The following is a 25,285-nucleotide window of genomic DNA, read 5'->3' as shown; positions in this document are numbered from 1 at the left end:
GAGTGACTATAAGCTATACTGTGCTATACTTCAACATGTATAAAACTTAACCGCTTCAGAGCTAATACCCATCAATGGACATTAAACTCTAAATGGGGAAACAGAACAGTGGTTTATTCTGTTGAATGAAATTTTCTCCGGAAATAGTTGCGGTTTTGTTGAGAAAAAACACTTTATAAGAATGCTCGCATCTGTAAAATATTCATGCTAATAAAGATAATTATAATGGAAATCGTGTCACACCGTAGATGCTCTCTGTTAACGCAGCCTCTTCGAGGTCTATTTATCAAAGCGTGTTATTTCCATTGGTGAATTAAGTGAGGTCGTTACCAGTTATTTGTATCCACATTTGCCTGAAGAAGAGTAACGACTGGAAGATTGATTTCAAGTTGTGAGTTTTTTAATAGATTTTTGGTTTTTAGCTCTTCATCGATTTATCAGAAAGACCTAAAATCTCAATTTGTATTCATAGGAAATATGTAAATGAATATGTCAAATTATATCATAAATTACTCCCGATGGGTCAGTGTGTGTTTGTGTGCTTGTTTGTGCCTGTGTGTATGTTTGTGTCTGCCTCTGTGTGTGTGTGTGTGTGTGTGTGTGTGTGTGTGTGTGTTTGTGTGTGTGTGCATGTGTGTCTGTGAACACGTGCTTGTGTGTGTTCATATGTGGTGTGTGTTTGCACGCAGACATGTGTTTGTTACCATATGTGTGAGTGACAGTAGAGGCGAGACAGTAGAGGGCAGCTGGTATTTTACACAATGACTTCCTTCCGCAAAAATCATCACTTGTGCTCTTCAATATCTGTTTTGTGACCGCATGTCTATACCTTGCACTGCAGGGGAAAGTATTTTCTGTGATGGATTTATCTTTGTGGTACACGACAACGTCCATGTGAAGGAAATAAAGTGAACCCTAAAATTTGTAAATAAAATCAATAATAATGATAATGTACGTAAATATGACTATTTTGGCGATAGTCAATTAAAATATTTTTTTATTTTCTATCGAGCGTTGAACATTACAGAGAGCCTATTCAAACCAAAATATACTAAAGTGGGTATTTGATTATTTTAGAGTTAGATCATTTTTGCACACAACATGTCTTACATTTATGTATCATGCCTTTATGTAATTTCCAAAAAGAATAAATGGTTTTAAGCATTGATCGATTTCTGTGTTCCCTCTGAGTGGCAGTTAGGGTGGAGTAGAATACAGTGGAAACTAGAGTATTTGATGTTTGCATGAGGCAGTAGTGATTCAAATTGGGTTTCTGGGTATGTGTATGAATGTTTTTTTTCTTCTTAGCGTGTCACTGGCCATGTATTCCCCCATTTTTGTGTTGAACTCAAGGGCGAACGGACCCAGTTTCTTATCAGTCACAACTTGTGTGCCATTTAATAAATAAAGGGTTAGCATTAGACATTGTTTTATTTTCAATGTATTATATCAATCCCCACATCCAGCATTAACACTGTCACTGACATTACACGTGGGCATGAAAAAGCACATTCGCAGAACTCTGCAGGCCAACAACAGGAAGTCTTTATCTTGTGCGTCTTGTGAGCAGCTTGTGAGCAGGTGAGGGGAAATCTTCTTCTCTACTACCATGTACCCTTTTCAGAACCAAGCATGAAGTCAACTGAGTCACCTTGATAGTCATAGTTTTGCACATGAATAAATGTGTGCGTAAACAGATGCCTTATGCATAAATAAACTACGCGCATACAGGAACTGAAAACCACTAACAGAAAATCTGTGAGCGATAATTAAATCCCAACTGTGTATTCTTGAGTATGAAACACAGCCCACCTTGTATATAGATCTGCAGTGACATCTCAGAAAACAAATGCACCATGGTCATTGGTCATCTATGCCGTTGGTCATGTATGTCGACATGCGCACTGCTTCCTTCCCTTAACCTCAATACTGTGACATGCCCCAATCTTGTTTCCTCAGTAGTAATACAACAATAGAGGTACAAACAGCCACTCAAATCTGCGCACCAACCCGCCAGCTCGGTCTCTGTTTACATCTGTGAGTATATAACTAAACTTTCCATTCAGTGAAATGTTACCAGGATATGACCTAAAGAGAAGACTACATATTATTTGTAATTATGGATTTTATGCATATTGTTATTATCAATGATAAGTAGTTATGAAGTAGCATTAGCTGTAGTATGTTTAGCACTGGTAATAGAAAAAATAATAATAATAGTATATTTCATTTCATTTTTTTACCTAAAGTGAATACTATATAAATATTATTGAAGTTATATTATTTTTTACAAGTTTGGTTCTATGGATCAGTTTTGTTTCTGTTTGTGGATTTGAATATATTTGCCATGTGGAGGGGAAAGTGTTATTTGTGGTGTTATTTGAAGGGAAAGTTCAAGTCTAGTGGAACCTTTTAATTTAACTTAAGATACTCAATTCAGTTCTATTTAAGATTTGAATAGCACTGTCTGAAATATTTTAACTGAACAACAACTCATAACTGAGTGATTGACTGCTCGTTTCTATACCCAATTCAAGACAACAACATTTGCATCCATCTATTCATAACTGCAAGACAGTTGGCAGTTGCTAACTCTTACCGCAGATAATGTTTGCCTTTTTCCTGCCCCACCCATACCCACATAAAATACACAAGACTCTCTTTTCACACCTCAGTCTATTCACACAACAAACCTACAGAACATAATGCGGTTTTATTATCAGACACAGTTAGTGAAGCAAAAACTCAAAACTAGTTTTGCATATCAAAAAAGGTCACTTTATTAAGTTCACTTAAAAAAAAAAATCACTTTATAGATCCAGGACGGGAATACAGGACTGGAAACCTTGGTCAAAATTAAATTGTATGTTATTGACTTTTATCGCAATATTTATTTGTATCATTTTGTAAGTTAAAGAAACCTCTGTTTTTATCTCATAGGATCCGGTGACAGGATTGTATACCAGATATTCCTGATCCTCTGGTTTTCACCATGTCTCCAAGTGCCAACTTCACCAAACTGGACAACGCTACCCTCAACCTTTTCCAAAACTTCCCCGCCAGCTTAAGCATCTCCATCATCTACATGGTGGTCACTGTGGTCAACCTGGGCGGAAATGGCCTCTCCATGTGGCTGCTGCTGTTCCGCACCTCGCCCAAGACCCCCTCCATCATCTTCATGATCAACCTGACCCTGACAGACCTGTCCCTGGGCGCCGCCCTGCCCTTCCAGATCGCCTACCAGCTCCGAGGATACGACTGGACACTGGGGCCCGGCATGTGCAGGTATATGCAGCTTTAAAGTTCCCATATTTATGAAGGTATTATTGTAGCAAAAGTCTTTAGCACCTGTAACTGCATATTTTCAATGCGTACACTAAAGTCACAGTAAATTTGAAGTTGTATATATTTATTTTGCATGTGTACTTTCTTATTTTGCCTCATTTTCTAATTTTTCACAGAAGTGCAACTTCTGATGCATTAGTTCAAAATTTGGGTTTACGAATGCACACATATTGGGCTTGTTCTCAGATTATGAAACATGCGAATGTGTTTTGCACCAACTGCGCTGCAATGATTGTAGCAAAAGGATTTGTGCACCTGTAAGACAGACTTGCGTACTCGTAGACCCTATTTTGTCTTTATAATGGTGGAAAAAATATTTACGACTTCAAATGTACTGTTACACATTTGTGACTTTAGAGTACACATGCAAAATATATACGACTTCAAATTTACTGTGACTTTAGCGTACGCATTCAAAATCTGCAGTTACAGGTGCTAAAGACTTTTGCTACAATAATACCTTCATACATATTATACCACCAGGGGTGAGTGTGTTTAGCCGTTGCAAGCCGTTTTGAAAATCGTCCATTGCTGATATCACAAGTGGGCCTGTCCACCTAGATGTAGGACGGATAGATGAGCAACGTTTGCTACAGTCCACTCGGAGGCTGGTGGACTGATCTATCCAGCACACCTAGGTGGACACGCCCACTTTTGATGTCAGAAGAGGCAGATTTTCAAAACGGATTGTAACGACTAATCACACCCACACCTGGTGGTGTAATAGGACACCTTTAATATAAACTGTGTCTTAAGGTGCTTGCACACTGCCCAACAACAAACACCCACACCTAACTTCAGCGCCTATTGGCCCGCCGGCCTAATGTTGGTGCCTGTCTGTGTTTCCTGGTGAAGCTTGCAAGCACATTTACACCCCATTTCCAAACAGGATGAGAGCCATTTATAGCTCACGTTAATAAACATCCGATGATGATGATCAGAATATCCTCTGACGTGCAGACTCTTTATTTACATGTCAATCTTTGAAGACTAAATTTGAGCCTTCCCATGGTCTCTCCCACCTCCTCCCCCATCCCTCCCTTTACCCTAGGTTCCTGACCACCGCCTTCTTCTCCAACATGTACTGCTCCATCCTGACGATGACGGCCATCGGCGTCGACCGCTACCTGGGCATCCTCTGGCCCATCCGGTTCCGGGAGATCAGGGCGAGTAAGAGCGTGGCGGTGCTGGCCTGCCTGCTCATGTGGGCGTTGGTGCTCGTCGTGCTGTACCCTCTGATGACCACCGACCTCACCTTCCACATTCCCGGGTTGGGCATCACCACCTGCTTCGACGTGCTGAAGCGAGACATGTTGCCGTCGATTAACGCCTGGCTCGGCTTCCTCTTCTCCATGCTCGGCGTGCTCTTCTTCCTGCCGTTCTGCGTCACCGTCTACTGCTACGTCAGTGTCATCCGCAAGCTGGTCAAGGACTCCAAGACGGTGCAGAAGGACCGGGCCATGCGGCTGACGGCCACCGTGCTGCTGGTCTTTGTCCTCTGCTTCGCCCCGAGCAACGTGCTGCTACTGGCTCACACCGTGCGGAGGTTCTTCTATAATGACTCGCTGTACATGGCCTACAAGCTGTCGCTGAGCTTCAGCTGCCTCAACAGCTGCCTGGACCCCTTCATCTACTACTTTGCCTCCAAGGAGTTCAGGCACAAGCTGAGGCAAATGCTGAGGCTGGGGAGCCTGAGCACCTCGGACACCGGGAGGGGGACGGAGCACAAGGAGAGCTTATTCTCGGCCCATCACATGTCTGACGTACAGGAGACAAACACGAGGGGTCTCTGATATGGCGACACGATACTTTTGCAGGAATAGGGGGAGGGAGAGGGAGGGAGGGTAGGAGAGAGAGGGATAATCAAAGTTAGAAAAAAGTTGCATGATAGATTCCCTTTTTTGCTACATTTTGAAATAATCTTTCTTAGATCATTTTTTATCTTACCATTTCTACTTTCAAAATAATTTGTTTATGTTAAAAATATTTCGAATAAAATTGGGATTTTTTTTTGTAGTTATTTTCATCTAGATACTGTTCGATTCTATAATATTACCGGTATATTCTATTCTATTCTATCATAATATATTCCAGAACTATTTAGAGCAGGGGTCGGCAACCCTAGGCACGCGTGCCACCACTGGCACGGGGCAGCATAATCATTGGCACACTTGGGAAAAAAAAAAAAAATGTATATATATATATTTTTTTTAAATTATTATTAAAAAAATTCACAGCACAATGGGGCAGCATAATCATTCCTACCATTTTTTTTTTTGCACTTTATTCTGTTTTGGGCATTTCCTCCCAGTGCAAATATGTTTAATTAGTTACAGAAAGCAGTGTTCTGAAATGGGATCAATTAATAGTTTTTAAACCTATGTTGTGAGCAGTGTTGGTAATAACGCCGTTTAAAATAACGGCGTTAGGTAACGCCGTTATTTTTTCAGTAACGGAGTAATCTACCTAATTACTATTTCCGTCGTTACAACGCCGTTACCGTTACTGTACGAAAAATGCAGTGCGTTACTATGAATTTATTGAATAAACTGCGTAATCCGAATGCACCCTTGGCTCCAAACACAAACTGCTAGTGAGGAGACCGGGTGGGTTAAAAACGAGATAAGCGATTATGATTGGCTAGGGCAGAGTTTTATGGTAGCCAATCGGAGCCAGTGTTTTTACACAAGAGCCAGGACACGCGCGCCACACACACACGCAAACGCACACACCGAACAGATTCGATGAAGCAACAGAAATGGCGAGTCCGGAGCAATCCGATGAAACGTTGGCATCTGTAGTTTTCGGCAGACGTTCCACAGCCTTTGCAACCAAGCAAATGAAATTCAGGCCCCATCCACACTAACCCGGGTAAATGTAAAAACGCACATCCGCAATGAAAATGATCTCCGTTTTCAGATCGTTTTCGGAATGTTTTGCATCCACGTTCCACACTGAAATTATTTTGATAAACAGTTGTTTTCATGGTAACTCCTCCACGCCTCTCTGTTTAGATTACAGGCGCGCGATCAGCTGATATTTACAGATGATCAGCTGGTTAATCATTTTCGACCCGGTCTTGTCCAGAAACGCCGCTCCAAGTACGGTTTGAACTTTCGTCTTTCGGTTTTTTTACCATCACTGAAGAACATTAGTACAGCACTCGCCTCCGGCGTTGGAGCAACGAATATGTTTGAGCCAATATGTCGAGTTGTTTCTGGAGATAAATTACTACATTGTACAGAGAGATCATCATTTTCATTTCACCTGCCATTTTTTTGATGAGCGTCTCGGTCTCGAGCGCAAGCTTGTGGCAGTGTCATGGCAACCGAACGTCATCGTTTCTGAAAGCCTCCGTCTACCCTATCCACCAACGACGCGAACCCAGCGTTTTCACATTTATCCGCCTCAGCGATCATTTTCGAAAAGCATAGTTTTCAGTGTCGGAATTCTCAGTTTTAGTGTGGACGGAAGGGCTAAACGGATAAACATTTATGCGTTTGTAGATTAACCCGGGTTAGTGTGGATGGGGCTTCAGTTGGAAGCATATCGGGGCCTTGAATTCAACCATTTAACACATTTAGGCCAAGTGAAAACTGCTCAGAAGAATCCAAATTCTTTGACACATAGCAACTTTATTTTTTTTTACAGTAACGCAAATAGTTACTTTCCCTGGTAACTAGTTACTTTTATTATAGAGTAATTCAGTTACTAACTCAGTTACTTTTTGGATCAAGTAGTGAGTAACTATAACTAATTACTTTTTTAAAGTAACGTTCCCAACGCTGGTTGTGAGTAATAGAGAAGAAAATATTTAAAATATTGTTGCAAGTGGCCTGTATGCATTGCCTTCACATGGTTTTGCAAAGCTGTACATGTCTTAATGATATTGATGTGGATGCTCCAACATTCTCATATATTCTCGTTTTTTACATTTCTCACAGTGCAAAAACTTATTTTTTCCAATGATTTTCTGAATGTTTCTGATATGTAAGTATAATTTGTAAGCCCATGTTGCAAATATAACAACCAAAAATAGTAAATAGTACAAAAATAGTACAATTCCAGGTCTTCTGGAAATGTTTTTGGTCGCTGTGTCATAATTCAGCTTAATTTTTAATATATTGTTGCTTAAGGCACACTCATTAACGAGAAAATGTCAAACTGGCAGTGCATGTTGAAAAGGTTGCTGACCCCTGATTTAACCGAAACGCGCTATTGGTGGAATCATTTCCGGTATAATGGCGTGACGCGTTGTGACGTTGCCGCAGAGAAGAGAGGTAGTTTTCCTGGACGGCTGTCTTCTGCAGGTCTGTAGCACGACTCCGATCCAAAACCATGTTATTCCAATTACCTTAATATCATGTTTGTGTGTATAAATGTACATATTTGCACGAGTGCATATAGACAAAATTGGCAAATCAAGTTTGAGCGGCAGTGAGTTGAGGCGTTATGAATGTTATGTTAATGAATACCAGACAGTTCGTCAATGATGACATCCTAGCGAACACTCCGGTCTGCACGTTATTTGGCACCACGTCAAGAGAAAAGTTGAAAGTTAGCGTTAAATAGATACATGCACGCGCACACACGCATACACACACCTTTCTCGTTGCAGATGGGAAGCCAAACTAAAACGTCCTTAGACAAGGTAGAGGTAGAAGTTTTAAATATAGCCGTGTGCTAGCCACTGATGCAATACATTTCTTACTTCTCACTCTCTACTGAGTTTATTTACGAGTCTGGATGAAAATGTCCATTACAAAATGGGAAAACTTGCGTTACTCCATCCCTTCGCACTTGCTGTTGGGGCTCCCCCAGTACTTCGTGCGTCTTGCCAATGCACGCCAAGAGGGTAGCGGCTAGCGTAGTTGGGCTGCTCTTTTCATTGGAAAACGATAGGATAGGCAGAGCCGAGCAGTTTCACCGCTGATCATGTGTGGGGCAGGTGATATATAATTGCTTTCACCTGAAAAAATAAATAAAATCACTGGTCTTGGTTTACATATGTATAGGTAAACCAAGACCAATCGTCTTGTTATGTCTAATAGATCATGTAATACTGGCAGGGGGGGGGGGGGGGACACGTGGATAATTTCAGAAGGAGGTCAAGTGACCTAGATGTCACCTTTTTACCAAGTAGGATTTACAGTATTTGTACTTTTACTTGTACTAAAAGGGCAGAGATAAGAACCATGGTGCTGAATCCCGTGATTTCCAAGCTGTCTGGTAAACTGGTGGTGCTGGCCAGCTCTTCCCCTCGGAGACTGGAGATTCTCACCAATGTTGTAAGAGCTAATCTGCATTTTGTCATACAATTTTGAGACCAAGATATGCGATGCAAAAGCTAAGCATAGTCAGACATCAATATATTTCCTCCTGATTACTTAAAAATTATTAATTTCTTCCAATGACAATCGTTTTAACACTGTTTATTATCACGCCACCTACTTCATATAAATTTGACTTTATACGTGATACTGTAGGAATAAACAGATCTTAAGTTACCGTTTAACATTTTACATTCAATTCAGTTGCACAACTCAATTTTGAAAATATGGTTGTGCTGTACGTTATTAAGTGCTTTAATGTGTCTCTGCTTCTGATCATCAATATCGGGCTGTGGCTGTAGGGCTTACGGTTTGAGGTGGTGCCGTCGTGGTTCAAAGAGACCCTTAACAAGAGTATTTTCAAAGAACCCCACCAGTACGCTGTGGAGACAGCCAGGCAGAAGGCTCTGGAGGTGGCCAGGAGAATGCCATTTGTGAGTTAAGCGCTTAGCATTTCCCCAACTATTATAATGCACACGGCAAATGTATTCATTCTGTTATAATGATGAAAGTGATGTTTCATGCCTTGTTTTAGAAACACCTTAAAACTCCCGACGTTGTCATTGGAGCAGACACCATCGTGGTAAGAGTCAGCATGCTTCATTGGCCTGACAACATTTTTACAGCATTTTATAACTTTTATTATATTTGTCTTGATAATGTTATGATGTGTGTCGAATTAGCAATTGAAAAATGTGCTGTTTTCCTTTTAAGACAATAGATGGTTTGATCCTGGAGAAGCCAAGGGACAAGCAGGATGCGTACAGAATGCTGTCACGGTAAGCATGATTGTAAATGGAAACTCTTTGGTGAATAGGTCAGAAAGAAAAGAGTCTAAAACGTATTTGATGTTTTTTTCCAAGACTGAGTGGGAAAGAGCACAGCGTGTGCACTGGGGTCGTTATCGTCCTCTGCAACCAGCAAGAGAGTATGTATTCAACTTTCTTTGTGGAATAAAAAGTCGATGTCTTTGCTTAAGTGATCCAGTGTTTACCAAAGACTCGTTCCTGGAAGAGTGTTTCCAATGGTTTTATTTTGTTTACCTTAGGGTGTCAGCTTATCTCAGGAGTTAGAACGGGTTCGAACCCAAAAGGTTACTAGTTCGATCCTCGGTTCGTCTTAGCAGAGTGTCGAGGTGTCCCTGAGCAAGACACCTAACCCTAACTGCTCCTGACGAGCTGGCTGTCGCCTTGCATGTTGGACTCCATCGTCGGTGTGTGGATGTGTGTCTGAATGGTTGTAAGTCACTTTGGATAAATGCATCAGCTAAATGCCATAAATGTAAAAGTTTACCAAATTAGGTTGTTTATGCTCTTCCCCGTAGATGAGGAAACTGACTACCAGACCATTGATTTCTATGAAGAAACAAGGGTAAAGTTTGCTGATCTGTCTGAGACTATGCTGTGGGATTACATCGACAGTGGGGAACCCATGTGAGTTGAATGCTCTACATCAGGGGTCAGCAACCCTAGGCACGCGTGCCACCGTCTGGCACGGGGCAGCATAATCATTTGGCACACTTGAAAATTTTTTTTTTCGTATTTTTTATTTTTATTTTATTATTATTATTAAAAAATGTCACCGCACAATGCGGCAGCATAAGCATTACTACCGATTTTTTTTTTTGCACTTTATTCTGTTTTGGGCATCTCCTCCCAGTGCAAATATGTTTCAATTAGTTACAGAAAGTAGTTTTCTGAAATGGGATCAATTAATAGTTTTTAAACCTATGTTGTGAGTAATAGAGAAGAAAATATTTTAAATATTGTTGCAATGCATCGCCTTCACATGGTTTTGCAAAGCTGTACATGTCTTAAAAATATTGATGTGGATGCTCCAACATTCTCATATATTCTTGTTTTTTACATTTCTCACAGTGCAAATATGTTTTTGAATGAGTTTCTGAAAATGGTGTTTTAAGATGGAACATATGTAATTATAATTTGTAAGCCCATGTTGCAAATATAACAACCAAAAAAACATTTAAAATGTTGATGCATGATTGTGGACTATATGGAAATAATACAATTCCAGGTCTTCTGGAAATGTTTTTGGTCGCTGTGTCATAATTCTGCTTAATTTTTAATATGTTGTCGCTTAAGGCACACTCATTAACGAGAAAATGTCAAACTGGCACTGCATGTTGAAAAGGTTGCTGACCCCTGCTCTACATAGATAGCCTCTTGACTCTGGCTATTGACTGTTTTTGATTTGCTGTGCTGTCTGCACAAAGGTCTTCGGCGTACCAAGTCCACTTATATCCAGCTCAGGACCCAACATTTTCTATAATAATCTGTTTAAAAGCACTGACATTAAAATAAATGGACATAAGAAAAGAATGCATACAGTATGACATAAAGCAAAGGAGAATAGTATCGGCAGGAGTAGTAGTAGCAGTATAATTATTAATAGTAGTAGTAGCAATAGTGGTAGTAGCAGTAGTAGAAGCAGCAGCAGGTCGATGGTAGATTGCTATAGTAGCAACAGCAACTCTGAATTAGTAATTTCCTTGATTAATTATTGGATGGGACAGCACTGGGCTCCCCCCGACCTTATGCTTGTCATGTCAGCAGTTACTGCATGAGGGTCATGTGGTCATATATTGGCCTTTCCTATTGATCGGCCAGTTCTTTTAACGGACCCATGAAATTCAGAAATCAGCCAGGTTCAGTTCAGTTTTCACCCCCCATCACTGCTGGGTGGTGAACTTTGAGCTACCCTTGGTTGGCCATTCTGTTTGCATTTAACTATTTAGCAAGTGGGCAAAATATACGTTATGTGCGTAGTAAAGTCTAGTGTGTTTGGTCATTGGCTTGTTGGTCTTTCAGGGACAAGGCAGGGGGTTACGGTATCCAGGCCTTGGGGGGCATGCTCGTAGAGTACATCCACGGGGACTTCCTCAACGTGGTGGGCTTCCCCCTCAACCGCTTCTGCAAGCAGTTGGACCTCCTCTTCAACCCGGAGCCAACCTCCAACGAGGTTGTGCATACGGATGTCAGATGTAACGGCAGCACAACGGATCCCGTAGAGAACCCCTCCTCCACTTCCTCTCTGTCCAACCCTGCCACAAGCAACCCTCCCCAAGCAGAGATTCCAATCCAAAATGGCCCCCCAACCAGTCCAGCCCCTAAGGTAAACTCATTGTAAAGAAAACCTAACCCTAACAACAATAGACAATCTGCCCTCAAATATATAACATTGTTTTCCATGTACGTTTCTAACGAATCAACGTGTTCTAGGTGAAGAGGAAAGATGGTCAAAGTGCACCGGATGACAGTTCCTGGGCATTGGTCAACAGTTTGTCAAAATGCTCAGAGGGCCAAGAGAACATGTCAGCAGCCGGCAGTGCAGTTCCACCGGTGACCAGCAGAGGGCCTATGAATCTCGTGATTGAGAAAGTGCACACTGACGACCTAAAGCGGATCATAGAGCTGATGGATGGATTTAAAGCCTCAAAGGTATAATACGGACAAACCATCTGCACGCATTGCATCCACATAAAGTTCTCTGTGACTTTTTTGGAACTCTGTTGAGCAATTTCTCTTCTGTTTTTCCTTCTTTCTACGACTCATGCAGGCGTTGTTTACAGCCTCCAAGATGCGTGTGTTTGACCTGCTCCAGAAAAGACCGGGCTTGGAGGGTTCAGAGGTGGCCCGGGGTCTGGAGGCCTCCCTCAAGGGGACACTGTGTTTGCTGGAGGCTTGCGTGTCTCTTGGCCTATTGGAACGCAAGCAAGGAGGTCTGTTCTTGCTCAGCATGTACATGTTATGGATTTGATTTTACCATATGATTTGCCATGATTACTTCATCGTACTTATTCATGACATTGCTAGGTAATGTTTTGTTGAGCAGGTCATTTTTGATTTTCCTTTGGCATATTACAGTATTGTATTAGGCATATATCAATGTTAACAATGATAAGATAAGAAAATAATAGATTTAAAATTCAGGTTTAGAATTGATAATTATATATAGACCACTGTGTGTGCATATTCAGTTCTGTAAGATTATCTTATCAGCCTTGTGATCCATGTACATGTATCCTGTATAGTCCATATAACATCCCCTGTCTGCATACATTTGTGTACAACACAAAACCAACCCCTTTTCGTTCTCGCAGTAAACCAGGAAGGCGTGTACGAGAACAGCCGTCTGTCCCAGCGGTTCCTGGTGTCCGATTCCCCCTCCTCCCTGCTGGGGTACATGGCGCACTCTGATGAGACGCTGTGGAAACTCTTCTCCCATCTGGAGACCTCAGTCAGGGAGGGAACCAACCAACAGGCCAAGGTTTCCGCACAAACCACCAACGATCTGTTTCAGGTAGAGCGAGGCAATATATCGATTATGTCCATATCCCGATATGAGACTACGTCTTAGTTGTATGTTATTTTGAGTGTGTGTGTGTGTGTGGGTGCGCGCACGTACGTGTGCCCAAGTTTTGGTGTTTGCGGATATGTGTGTGCACACGCATGATTTATGATAAATAAATCTTGCGCCAGGGCCAGAGTCAACTACATTTCGCCACTGTTAAGAGCAGTAGAAAATACTCTATACCCCTCAAACATGTATTTCTCCTTGTTCGGTCCCTCAAATGCCTGAAAACAAACAAACTCATACCAATTTGGATCAACCTTTTTGGACAATGAAAAAACTGCATCTGAGCTGCAGAGATCATTATTGGATAAAAATATTATACTGTCACAACCCACCTAAGATGTTGTAAGTGGGGGGAGAAATGGAAACTGATGCTGCGGATTAAATATATAATTTTAAATACGTCTTGTGTTCTCATCACAGGACATGTACTCTGACGACGAGCGGAAACTGCGGTTCATGAAGGCCATGCACGGCATCGCTGCGGTCGCGGGGCCAGCTGTGATCACCGCCTTCGACCTCTCACGCTTCAAGACCGCCTGTGACCTCGGAGGTGAGTGCACGGCGAGAATAACACAACAGCAAACCCATAGAAACACAGGGCCACGACACTTGGACTATCCTCACAAATTCACCCTTAGATTAATGATCTAATTATCGACAGACCGATTGCAGACCAGCCCCAATCTGGTTGAATGGGGCGTTTCTTTGTCTTCATAATTGTTCTGATCAATCATGGGGCTGGAGGTGGCAATCTTTAGGAGAGCCATTGGCGACTGTTGAAAAAGTCTCTCTGGAGAAATACACTCAAATCCCCTTCTGAAAGCTATATCCACTCACTCACGCACGTGAGTTTCTCTTCAGTAGAATATCTCCGTAAACGAAACAGGAAAGAATCCGTAAACCCGCCCCTTTCAGTTTTTTTTGTTTGCTTTTTTGTGATGCCATCTCCCGGGATATGGCGGACCGCTAAACCAGCAGGCCACTGTTCCTCCCTACAGGGTGCACTGGCTCCATGGCGCACGGGTTGGCCAAAGCGTACCCGCGGATGTCAGTGACTGTGTACGACCTGCCGAGTGTGGTGGAGCTGAGCGGGGCCTTCTGTCCACCGGGACTAGACAACAGGGTTTCCTTCGTCGCAGGCAAGTGATACTCCGTCACTCCTCCATGTTGTACCCAATTGCTACTAAACATTCATTGTATTATGTTAAAGCTAGATTAAGCAATTAATTTACAAGCATTTTTTGTTAACTAGTTGAAATTCTCTTAATACATAAACATACAACCAAATAAAAAAATTAGCCAGTACCTAATGGGCACCTTATCACCTTATTTGAGTGACCTCCGGTGTTCTTTTCTCCTGGGCTTTAACAGGAGACTTCTTTAAAGACCAGCTTCCCAAAGCAGACCTGTACATCCTGGCCAGGATTCTCCACGACTGGACGGACGACAAGGTGCACGCCTTGCTGGGTAAAATTTCCGACGCTTGCACTCCAGGTAAACTTTGCTCTTCTCCAAATATTTCCAGAATGCTTTTTTTTTTTTTCTTTTCAAAGAATATCTGTGGCGTTTCTACTCCTCTGGCGAGGAGTGGTTGGTTAAAGTCACATTACATGGTTGTCAAATACAGAGACACGCTCGTCATTCTCAGGATTTCAGTATCGAATGAGCAATACATCACACACACCGATTGTAAAGGATTTGATGATTGCAGGCTACGTCGTAAGAGGTACTCACTCTTTCTCCACCGATACATTTCTTCCCATCTTTACCCTCCTTGGCCGCAGGCTGTGGCCTCCTGGTTAGCGAGATCTTTCTGGACAGGAAGGGCCCCAGCCAGGGCCTCCTGCAGGCCCTCGGCCTGGGTCCAGGGAAGCAGAGGAGCGCGGCGGAGTACGGGGCCCTGCTAGAGGGCCACGGCTTCACCGTGTCGCACATCGCGCACACAGACAGTTTGCTAGATGTCCTGCTCTGCATCAAAGATTGACCCCTAGCTTAAAGACAAACTTTATTTTCACCAGATGTGTAGGCTTTGGACATTTTGTAATTGTAACGTCATAATTGTTTTGTAATTGTAATGTCATAATTTTGAATAAATAAAACCTTGATTGTATGTTTATGTTATCTATGAAAAATATGATGATGTATGATCTGTATGTTCATATATCATCTATCTATCTATACATTATCCATACAAGGGCACATTAGATGAACATTGATACATGGTGCTCTATTTAGTCATAGAAAATTTTAACACAAAATTACTTGTATACCACATTGAGCAACACGTGTTTGAATGGAGGGGTTCTGGATGCCTGTATAAAGTGTCATAAAGGAGTATGAACGCTCTTCTCAAGATCCTCTTCTTGTCTGGGGGGTCCAGGGAGTGCGGTGCTTGTGGCAGAGGCCCTGTTGGATACACCCAGATCGTACCCGGCCCTCCAGTCTCTCAACATGCTGACACAGACACACGGCAAGGAGCGGACGGGAGTAGAATATACTCGGCTACTACGCCAGTACGGATTCGGGGACGTTCGCATCGCCCACACGTGGAACTTCCTTGATGTTGTCCTTGCTGTTAAAAACTAGCCAGTGTGCATTTTGTATGACAACAATTTTGACTTGTACGATTGTATTACGTGATTTTACTACCCAAACACAGCAAAGCATCTCTCGGCGATACTGTCTCGTGTCAGGCCTTGGTTTCCAGGCTTGATTATTAGTGCATTCTGGTGGCACAGAACTTTGGATGGCCTTTCTACGAAGCAGCAGTCTCTTCAGAAGACTCACTGTTGTTCCATGCTTATGTCATCCATATAGGCAAGGCAAGATATTTAATCCTAAGGGTATTGTAAAATACTCCCCCACTTTCTCCCTAGTGTTCTGTGTTACTTTCTCAAACATGCTGCTCAGGATCTAAGGCTTCTGAGGTGGGAGATGGAGGGGGAAACTGGGGTCAAAGCTGTTCTAGGAGGGTAATGGGGGGATATTAAGGTCGTTGTTGGCTTTGTAGTTCAAATGCTTTTTAAAACATAATCCAAATAAATGCAAACTACTTGTGTTGCTACATTATTAAGCATTTTCTCACTTGTTTTGTTTATGCCAAATCTGTATTTGATGTAGGCTGTACATCTATTGTAATACGGTGGCTTTTAAAACACCCGTAATTTATAATAATACTATTTAATTTCAGTAGATTATTTATTTAATAGGGCTATATTTGATAAATAGTATTTTAAAATTGCTACAACGCATTTTAATAGATGCCTGAATCACGTGCGTTGCTCGTTTCTGTATCATCTCGCGATGCTACAGAATAACTTCTTGTTCTCTCATTTTGCAAAGTCCCGACAGCTGAACTTGTGGTACCCACTCGCCGGAAACTCATCTTTGCTCTATCCTCCCAGTCTTATCCTCAGCAGTACAAAATTGACAAAAGCAAACCAGCAGCAACCATGAATGACGCAGCCGTCTCGTTTGCAAAGGACTTTTTGGCAGGTGGAGTTGCTGCAGCCATATCTAAAACTACTGTAGCGCCCATTGAGCGGGTGAAACTGCTTCTCCAGGTAGGCAAAGCTGCAAGTCACCGTTTGGAAGAATCTGGGAATAAGGAAGCTCTGTGTAGGCAAGACAATGCCATTACTTTTGACATTAGTTATTGAGTAGACCTAACTATTCTAACGGATTTCAAAATATGACATGTTTATATCAGCGTCAGCGATGTTACCCTTGGGAGACTGCGTGCACTGCAGCTGTGTCCTCCCCTGCAGTGATGATGACCAGCGCACATCTGTCAATGCATCTGCGTAGTCACAACTATGCTTAGAAATGGCGACTACGCAGATGCATTGAAAGATATAAATCTTTATCTTAATTTGTGCCTGTGTTGATGTAGATATTAATATAATCTGCGTAGAAGTAACAATGATTATAAATTGCGACTACGCAGATTCATTGACAAAAGTGCATATCCGTCGCAACTATAAGCTTCAAAGTATTTTGTTTCAGCCTCTGTGATGTAGAGATTATTAAAGTAATCTATAACATTCATTTTGATATCGCTAACGCATAAAGCCCATACCTCTTGCTGGTGACTCAGTGACTGCAGTGTCACAGGCCTATTCCTTTTACCTATGCGTTCTGTTATGGAAATAAAATCAACTTCGGTAAAGAAAATATCTTTGCTTTAGTCAATCTTTTTGCGAATATAAATCTTAAAAAAAAAAAAATGTTAATCATTTCTCTGATAAAACGTACGCCTATCATTTTCTTTCTTTTTGCGGAAACCCATTTGTGTTCCTCACTCTTCAGGTCCAGCATGCCAGCAAGCAGATCACCGCCGACCAGCAGTACAAGGGCATCGTGGACTGCATTGTACGCATCCCCAAAGAGCAGGGCTTCGTCTCCTTCTGGCGCGGGAACCTGGCCAACGTCATCCGCTACTTCCCCACCCAGGCCCTCAACTTTGCCTTCAAGGACAAATACAAGCAGGTCTTCCTGGGCGGCGTGGACAAGCACACCCAGTTCTGGCGCTACTTCGCCGGGAACCTGGCGTCCGGAGGGGCGGCAGGGGCCACCTCCCTCTGCTTCGTCTACCCGCTGGACTTCGCCCGTACCCGCCTGGCCGCCGACGTGGGCAAGGCGGGCGCCACCAGGGAGTTCTCCGGCCTGGCCAACTGCTTGGGGCAGATCACCAAGTCGGACGGCATCAAGGGCTTGTACCAGGGGTTTGGCGTCTCCGTGCAGGGCATCATCATCTACAGGGCCGCCTACTTTGGCATGTACGACACAGCCAAAGGTAGGAGGCTCACGCCGTGGAGATCCCGAGGGCACGGGAGAGAGGGCTGTGGGAGGCTTTTGAGGGCTGGGGGATTTTAGTGCGATAGGGACATGGGATTTTGCATTATAGTCCAATCTGATGTCTGCATTGAACTCTGTGATATCTGTTGAGCATATAAGAACTCTCTTTGGGAACGTAAAGGTCCTCACATTCAAAACAGTTGTCTCTGAGCCCTGCTTAAAATGGTTTGACACAAATCATCGTTATTTTTAGTGTTTGTACACTAATGATTATGACTCTCTTTGGCCGTCATCACAGAACAATGTTGCTGTAATCCAAACCGTTTGATTTTGTTTTCAGGCATGCTTCCTGATCCTAAGAACACCCATATTATGGTCAGCTGGGCTATCGCCCAATCAGTGACCACCGTGGCGGGAATAGTGTGCTATCCCTTCGACACGGTCAGGCGACGCATGATGATGCAGTCCGGACGCAAAGGCGGTGAGACCATTTGTTTCAAGTACTCAACGCACTATGGGATGAATACTAGAACACATAGTAGGATAATAGGTTGTTCACTGTTTTTAGTGTACCGTCAAGCGTCCTTTAGGTCAAGAGCAAGGCTTTCATACTATCACTTATAGCCAAGTAGTCAATAAGAGGAAGACCAGTCATAAGATTCTAGAGTTGGGACTAGAGGACAACAAGGACGTAACAAGGGCAAAGGTGCCAGTAAGTTCACCAAGAAGAGTTTCCTAGTTTAAACATCTAGTCTAAGAGACGGAGATAAACAAAGGGACAGACGGAGGCGTCAATCCAAAAACATTCCTGCATCGTGTGCACCATTCCGGATGTTCCTCTGCCTCCATTCTACCTTGTTTGTGTTTCCCCAGCCGACATCATGTACTCGTCCACCCTGGACTGCTGGACCAAGATCGCCCGGGAGGAGGGAAGCAAGGCCTTCTTCAAGGGAGCGCTGTCCAACGTGTTGCGAGGCATGGGCGGGGCCTTCGTGCTGGTGCTGTACGACGAGTTCAAGAAGTACGTCTGAGCTGAGACGCCACCCACCCCATCAACCGTCGTCCTCCTCCTCCCTCTTCGTCCTCTGAGCGTGGCCGGACCGTTTACAGGCAGTGGTGTGGGTCACTGGTGTCATTTAAAGGGGACATATCATACCACCAGGTGTGAGTGTGATTAGTCATTACAAGCAGGTTTGAAAATGTGCAGCATTGTGACATCACAGGTGGGCGTGTCCACCTAGATGTGTGCTGGATAGATCAGTCTACCAGCGTACCCAGTGGACTGTAGCAAACGTTGCTCATCTATCCGTCACACATCTAGGTGGACACACCCACCTGTGATGTCACAATGCTGCACATTTTGACACCGGCTTGTAATAGCTAATCACACTCACACCTGGTGGTATGATATGTCCCCTTTAAGCTCTAATCGCTGTCAGCTCTTCCCCCGAGCCGTTCTGCATGGGTGTGTTCAAACTAAGTAGCGGAGAAGTCCGACAGACAATAAATGCAGAGAAACCAAACCAATCACTGACTATTTAAACCCAGTAGGGTTTAAATAGTCATGGTGTTCCTTGTTTTGCACAAAATGTGGATCCTAGTTATTGAAGGGACCTATCTGTGTTACTGTATGGTATGTAGCCCATTTCAGAAGTGGACCATTTGTACCAGTGTTTTCCAATGGTAAGTTTGTCCGGTTTTGGCATATCGTGCAATGTTAGTGAATCTCCTTTCCATTGGCTTCAAAAATCTGTCATTCATTGCAGGCCAAGACACGTTTAAAAAAGGCTGAGTGTTTCCAATGTTGGTTAGATAATGCAGAGCTGTTAAATTGATGGCTATGGATGTGTTACAGTAATCATTTGACAACTTAAAGAGTTGGAGTTAGCAGAATTAGGATTGATGTTGCCAGCTTTCGGGGTTGGAAAAAACAAAATCCATTCAGCTGGTTTAAACAGTCTCGTATAATAATGGCCTATGTACAATAACAGTCCTTAATTCCTAACAGATACAGATACATCTCTCGCCAGTCCGTTTTTGGGCAGTGCAATATAAAAGAAAAAGACAAACATCTTATGGGAATCTGAGAATATCTCCTGCCAGAAGTAATAGCTATTTCGTGTGACACTGAAAGTGTATCCTTACTCTTCATTTCGTATCCCTCCCTTAAGTATTTTCCTAGAAGGGTAATGAGGGTGGTCATATTATTCATGCCATTTTCTTGTCAGTCTCGTCTTGGGCTTATTTTGACATCAAGCATTTTTCCATGGCCCAGACATCATGGAGGGAGGGAGAGAGACAGAGTAGGAAAGAGAGGGAGGATGAGTTAACAACTATGGATCCGTGTGTGAAGCACATATATTTTACTCTAAATGCAACGCACCAAATGCATACTCCGAGAGAGGCTATATGTCAGCAATATGCCTACCCTACACTGGATGAATAGTTGTCTGAATAGAATTGTATTGATTCAATAAAACTCAATACCTCTTTATCATGGCATTATTGAAAATACTTTTTTTTCCCTTTCAATTATATTTGATTCCCCCAATTCAATCAAAACATTGAAACATTGTCTTGAACCGACGCACTTGTTGCGCTCTACCGCTTTAAAAGTTGCACTCTCTCACCCTTGAAGCGGCTCGCTCGGTTTGTTTACTGGAATCAGTGTAGAGAAGCTTAGTAATGCAAACCATACAAGTCCATCAAGAGACCAAAGGCCGGTGTAATTTGGGAAAATGGCTAGAAAACTCTAAAGTAATCAAGTGTAATGCGATCTCGCCCATTGAGAACTGGCCGTACTGTACATGTCAGATAAGAGCTCAGTCATTTTGCGCGCTTGCAGACTTGACAAGCAGCATGGGTTTCCACCTGCAAGTAATCATCATTCTAGTGTTAAGTGCTTTGATATTGAAATGACTGATTTAAGACTGTGCTCTGCATCGCAGACAGCAGAGCGACATGTAACCACTACCACATGTTGATATCGAAGATAATATGAGTGGAGTCTGTGTTCTCTATTCACCGTTACACGCCGGCCAGTAAAAATACATAATAATACTGAAGTCATGTAGCGTTTGATCCCTCGCTTTGCTCGATAAACAACCGGGTAGACTTTCACTTCATCTGAAGTGATGTAATCGAATATGCGTACAAGTCAATGACCTTGAAAATCCTGAACAATGAGTGAATGTGTGCAATGAGTTTGTGTTCTTCCAACACACGCTTATTGGATTTCATACACTGTCAAGTGTCACCACTTGGGGGCGATATTGGACAAGGAAAAAGGTTTGAAATCTGGCTGTCTAGATATGTATTTGTCCTAAGAACAAGAAAAGGAACCAAAAGGGTTCCAAATGCAGTTGCTAAAGTTGCTAGTTATTAATAATGATTATGCAGTTCCAGAAAAATTAATCTGTATGTAACATGATTTTGCAGGTACAATAGGCATACTTTTAATGTTTTTTTCGAATTCTAAAACTAACTATAATAAAATAATAAAAGTTTTGTCTCATAAGACAGAACATCCAAGCATAATCCAAAGGGTCGAACGCTGAATAACAATCCCTCAGATCATAACGTTATTTTAATTTTTTTTAATTCTTCTCTCGTTGACAAACTCATGATCAAGTGCTAAAACATTCATGTTTGTTTATCAAATCCACTCACGCTGTCGACAAAACAAGAGTAACCTCAACGATGAAGCTCCTCAGCCAACCTTTCATTTCGGCAAGTGCGGTGCACTTGTTCAAAGTGAGCAGGGCCACATTGATTCATTTCAAGGCAGAGGCAAAATAACCTGAGGGCTTCTAGCAGTTAAAGAACAATACGCTCCTGCCCTTTTGTTTGTAGTTCTCACGTCTTCATGGGGCTGACAGGAGTGGAATCTTTAGCGTGTTTTTCTTTTTCAGTTTGAGATTACTTTGATGAATGCTGTTCACTGAAAAGAGATCTTTATTTGTTTTCACCCTTACATGACAGTGGTTTGCTTCTGATCTATCTGCCCATCTATCTATCTATCCATCCATCCACCTATCAATCTATTCATCTATCTATCTATCTATCTATCTATCTATCTATCTATCTATCTATCTATCTATCTATCTATCTATCTATCTATCTATCTATCTATCTATCTATCTACATATCCATCTTTCCATCCATCCATCTATCTATCTATCTATCTATCTATCTATCTATCTATCTATCTATCTATCTATCTATCTATCTATCTATCTATCTATCTATCTATCTATCCATCAATCTTCCCATTACAATTTGGAGGCAGCCATAGATAATCACCTTTTCATTTTCCTGTTAACAACAATTTACTAATAATCTATTACTATTATGACATATCAACTATAATTAAACATCAAGATGGTGCGCAATATGTTGTTTTATATAGTTGATCTTGGTCTTTTTTTTTCAACTGCTTCCCAAGGAGGTCTGTGCACAGTAGACAGGAAATTATCAAATGATCAAAGTACTCTTGAAAAAGAGAACTCAGGCGGCCTTTCGTTCACACACGTGGAATCATGTCAATAACACGCGCACAGCCATGTCGCTCTCCCCCAAAATGAGAGGCTGTCTCCCTCTCCTGTCTCCGTGTGACGTGTGAGGTGTCATTCAGCAGGGACGCGGACCTGCTGGCGGTTCTTACTGCTCAAATGGCTGCTGATGGAGCTTTCATCACACCCACTGAGAAGCCCTTTGTGGTTATTTTGGGATTTCTCACGGGGGCAATCTGCAAAAGAAGCAGACAGACTGGGTCTCATCTTTGCACGAGCACGTGCATGTGCGCTCACACGCACACACACGCGTGCGAACACGATCACTGATAGATGTTTAAATGACACATTCCCTGTTATGTCAATCAAATCTGATTTTTTTGGGGGGGGAGGGTTTGTGTGTGTGTGCATGTGTGTGTGTGTGTGTGCGTGTGTTTGTGTTTGTGTGTGTGTGCATGTGTGTGTGTGTGTGTGTGTGTGTGTGTGTGTGTGTGTGTGTGTGTGTGTGCGTGTGTTTGTGTGTGTGCGTGCGCGCACGTGTGTGTGTGTGTGTGAAAGTAGAGAGAGAGACAATTTACATACAATTATTTCTCGCATTTTTCAAATTGGAATTATTTTCATTCCTATATTACACGGGCCTTTGTATCAACTGTTGTTAATTGTTGAGATGAAAAAGAAAGACGTTTGTTTGTTTTAGAGAGCAAGGTTTGCTTTTGTTAGTTTTTAGTATGCGGTGCAGCCTACACCACATGAAGGATAAAACCTCAGGTCTACTCGATTTCATGTTCAAACACCCCGTGATGGCAAATCTGCCTTAAACGCAAAAGGGATGCTTAGCCTCGAGGCCCTGTGCGCCGAAATTTGTCACATAACGTGATGAAATTAATTTGTTTATTTTTGTTTATTTGTTATCTTAATGTCTGTATTGTTCCACGGTGGCCCTTGACATAGATCATAGACAGCTGCTGGTTCAGACAGATGAGGAGCCCTCCTCTGCCTGTGTGAGAGGCTGACCCTTGCTCGTAACCCCCTCCAGCAGCATCTCACTACTCCGAACAATAACAATCAATTCCCCGCACATCTGACAGCGCCAAAGCAGAACAACTTATAAATGATATGCATCTCCTGCTGGTCCCATGGCAACCGCCTTGACTTTATTGTTGCGCTTTCGTTTGATCCCCGCCAAGCTTTGATTCATTTCTCTCTCACCCTTTTAGCTAAAACACATCATGTGAATTTAGCGCTTTGTTCCTGACAGGCCCCCGTCTTACCTCCGCGCTCTCCGCGGGCTGCTGACGCCTCCCAGAGGACAGCGCGGAGGAGGAGAGGAATTCCGCTGCTTTCAAAATCTCCCTCTCTCTTTTCTTTCTGTCTCTCTTTCTGTCTCTCTTTTACTCTTTCTGTCTTTCACTCTCTTGCATGCTCTCTCTGTTTCTCTGTTTCTGTCTCTCTATCGCTCTCTCTCTCTCTCTCTCTCACTCTCACTCTCTCTCTCTCTGTCTCTCTCTCTGTCTCTCTCTCTCTCTCTCTGCCTCTCTCTCTCTCTCTCTCTCCATCTCTCTCTCACTCTCTCTCTCTCTCTCTGCCTGTTTTGGTGCTCCCTAGTGTGATGCCCCCCCCCCCCGCACCCTCTCTGGCTTCCTGTCGTAGCGACTAGCTCTCCGACCCGATGACCCGGTCCTCCCACACACACACACAAACACAAACACACACACACACACATACACACACACACACACACACACACACACACACACATGGACTCTGGTTATACGGGTTATAGATGTTGGATTACACTCACAAACCACATATATAAACACACACAAAAACACACATGCGCATACAGACACACACACACACACACACACAAACATACATGGACTCTGGTTATAGATGTTGGATGTAAAATAGCACATACACCACACCCATTTACACACAAACAAACTATCACACACACACAGACAATCTGATTAAACATGTAATGGACGTAAAATGACACACACACCACACACATACACATACACACACACACACAACACCATCCTTGAAACTTCTCAAATCAATATAATTACACGCAATTTCTAACATGTGTGGGTATTTTCACTTTGCGGGTTATTATATAATAAAGAAAACATTGAACCTTATACAATTGTGGTGTAGGCTGTGTTGCTTCTATTGTTGGAACCTGCAATACTTTTAAAGGTTGTCTTTTTCTAGATCTATCACACAGGTTCCATCTTTGAGGAACTTGATGCTTAAAGAATACAATGTGCATGTCATATTTTATGAGAAATACAATAACTGGCCGAATCATTAGGATTCAGTAGGCCTAAATGTGTGTTACTAATCCGTTAATCTGATCTGACTTTCTTCATGGACATCTACAGACGTGATGAAAACGCATACAGTTCATCTCTCTTTCTGGAAAGGTGAAGTTAAAGGTAAGACAATAGCAGGTCACTGAACCACACATCACCGATAGGTCTCAGATACAATCATACAGCCATCCACAGAAGGTTTACACTGCATGATTGTATCACAAATACTTTCTGTTTGTATCCCTGACGCAGGAAGTTCAGACGCACACACACACACACACACACACACACACACACACGCACACACATACACAGACACACAGACACACATAGACAAAAACGCGAACACACACACAAATATACACTCACGTACACACACAGACACACACACACACAAACACACACACACACACACACACGTGCATACACACACTCTGTAGTGTGTGTATGCACACTTATCAGTAGTTTAGTCTGGACATAGTGTGTTGTGTGAGAAAGATTTGTCTGGGCTTATCGCTCAGACAGTCAACAGTCCGTCAGCACATTTTCTAAGAGGTCAGGCAACCTGTGTGTGTGTGTGTGTGTGTGTGTGTGTGTGTGTGTGTGT

At 42.6% G+C, this 25,285-nt stretch overlaps 3 protein-coding genes across 4 annotated transcripts; all 3 read left to right on the top strand.

Moving 5' to 3' along the window:
• Positions 1-1,967: 1,967 nt before the first annotated feature.
• p2ry8 (P2Y receptor family member 8) lies at positions 1,968-5,138 on the top strand (the record flags this gene model as incomplete). The annotated part of the gene is made up of 3 exons (XM_079733394.1): positions 1,968-2,037; positions 2,941-3,285; positions 4,397-5,138. Exons 2-3 carry the CDS (start codon positions 2,993-2,995, stop codon positions 5,136-5,138), a joined length of 1,035 nt encoding a protein of 344 aa, XP_079589520.1. The 5' UTR covers positions 1,968-2,037; positions 2,941-2,992.
• Positions 5,139-7,610: 2,472 nt separating this feature from the next.
• Positions 7,611-16,028, top strand: asmtl (acetylserotonin O-methyltransferase-like). 2 transcript variants are annotated; one of them, XM_079733328.1, is made up of 15 exons: positions 7,611-7,655; positions 8,525-8,633; positions 8,978-9,109; positions 9,211-9,258; positions 9,390-9,454; positions 9,539-9,603; positions 10,000-10,108; positions 11,504-11,807; positions 11,915-12,133; positions 12,252-12,414; positions 12,796-12,995; positions 13,473-13,602; positions 14,051-14,191; positions 14,424-14,546; positions 15,433-16,028. In XM_079733328.1, exons 2-15 carry the CDS (start codon positions 8,541-8,543, stop codon positions 15,636-15,638), a joined length of 1,998 nt encoding a protein of 665 aa, XP_079589454.1. In that variant the 5' UTR covers positions 7,611-7,655; positions 8,525-8,540; the 3' UTR covers positions 15,639-16,028. The 2 variants fall into 2 exon arrangements, with proteins under 2 accessions (XP_079589454.1, XP_079589455.1); XM_079733329.1 differs by lacking the exon at positions 15,433-16,028 and adding an exon at positions 14,837-15,094.
• slc25a6 (solute carrier family 25 member 6) lies at positions 15,957-18,880 on the top strand (the record flags this gene model as incomplete). Its single annotated transcript, XM_079733330.1, has 5 exons — positions 15,957-16,024; positions 16,396-16,615; positions 17,361-17,847; positions 18,190-18,330; positions 18,723-18,880. Exons 1-5 carry the CDS (start codon positions 15,987-15,989, stop codon positions 18,878-18,880), a joined length of 1,044 nt encoding a protein of 347 aa, XP_079589456.1. The 5' UTR covers positions 15,957-15,986.
• Between the last annotated feature and the right edge of the window lie 6,405 nt (positions 18,881-25,285).

Source organism: Pollachius pollachius (genome assembly GCF_949987615.1).
Source record: "Pollachius pollachius genome assembly, chromosome: 3".
Taxonomy (NCBI): domain Eukaryota; kingdom Metazoa; phylum Chordata; class Actinopteri; order Gadiformes; family Gadidae; genus Pollachius; species Pollachius pollachius.
Note: the sequence above shows the minus strand (reverse complement) of the source record. Positions and strands in the feature narration are given on the sequence as shown.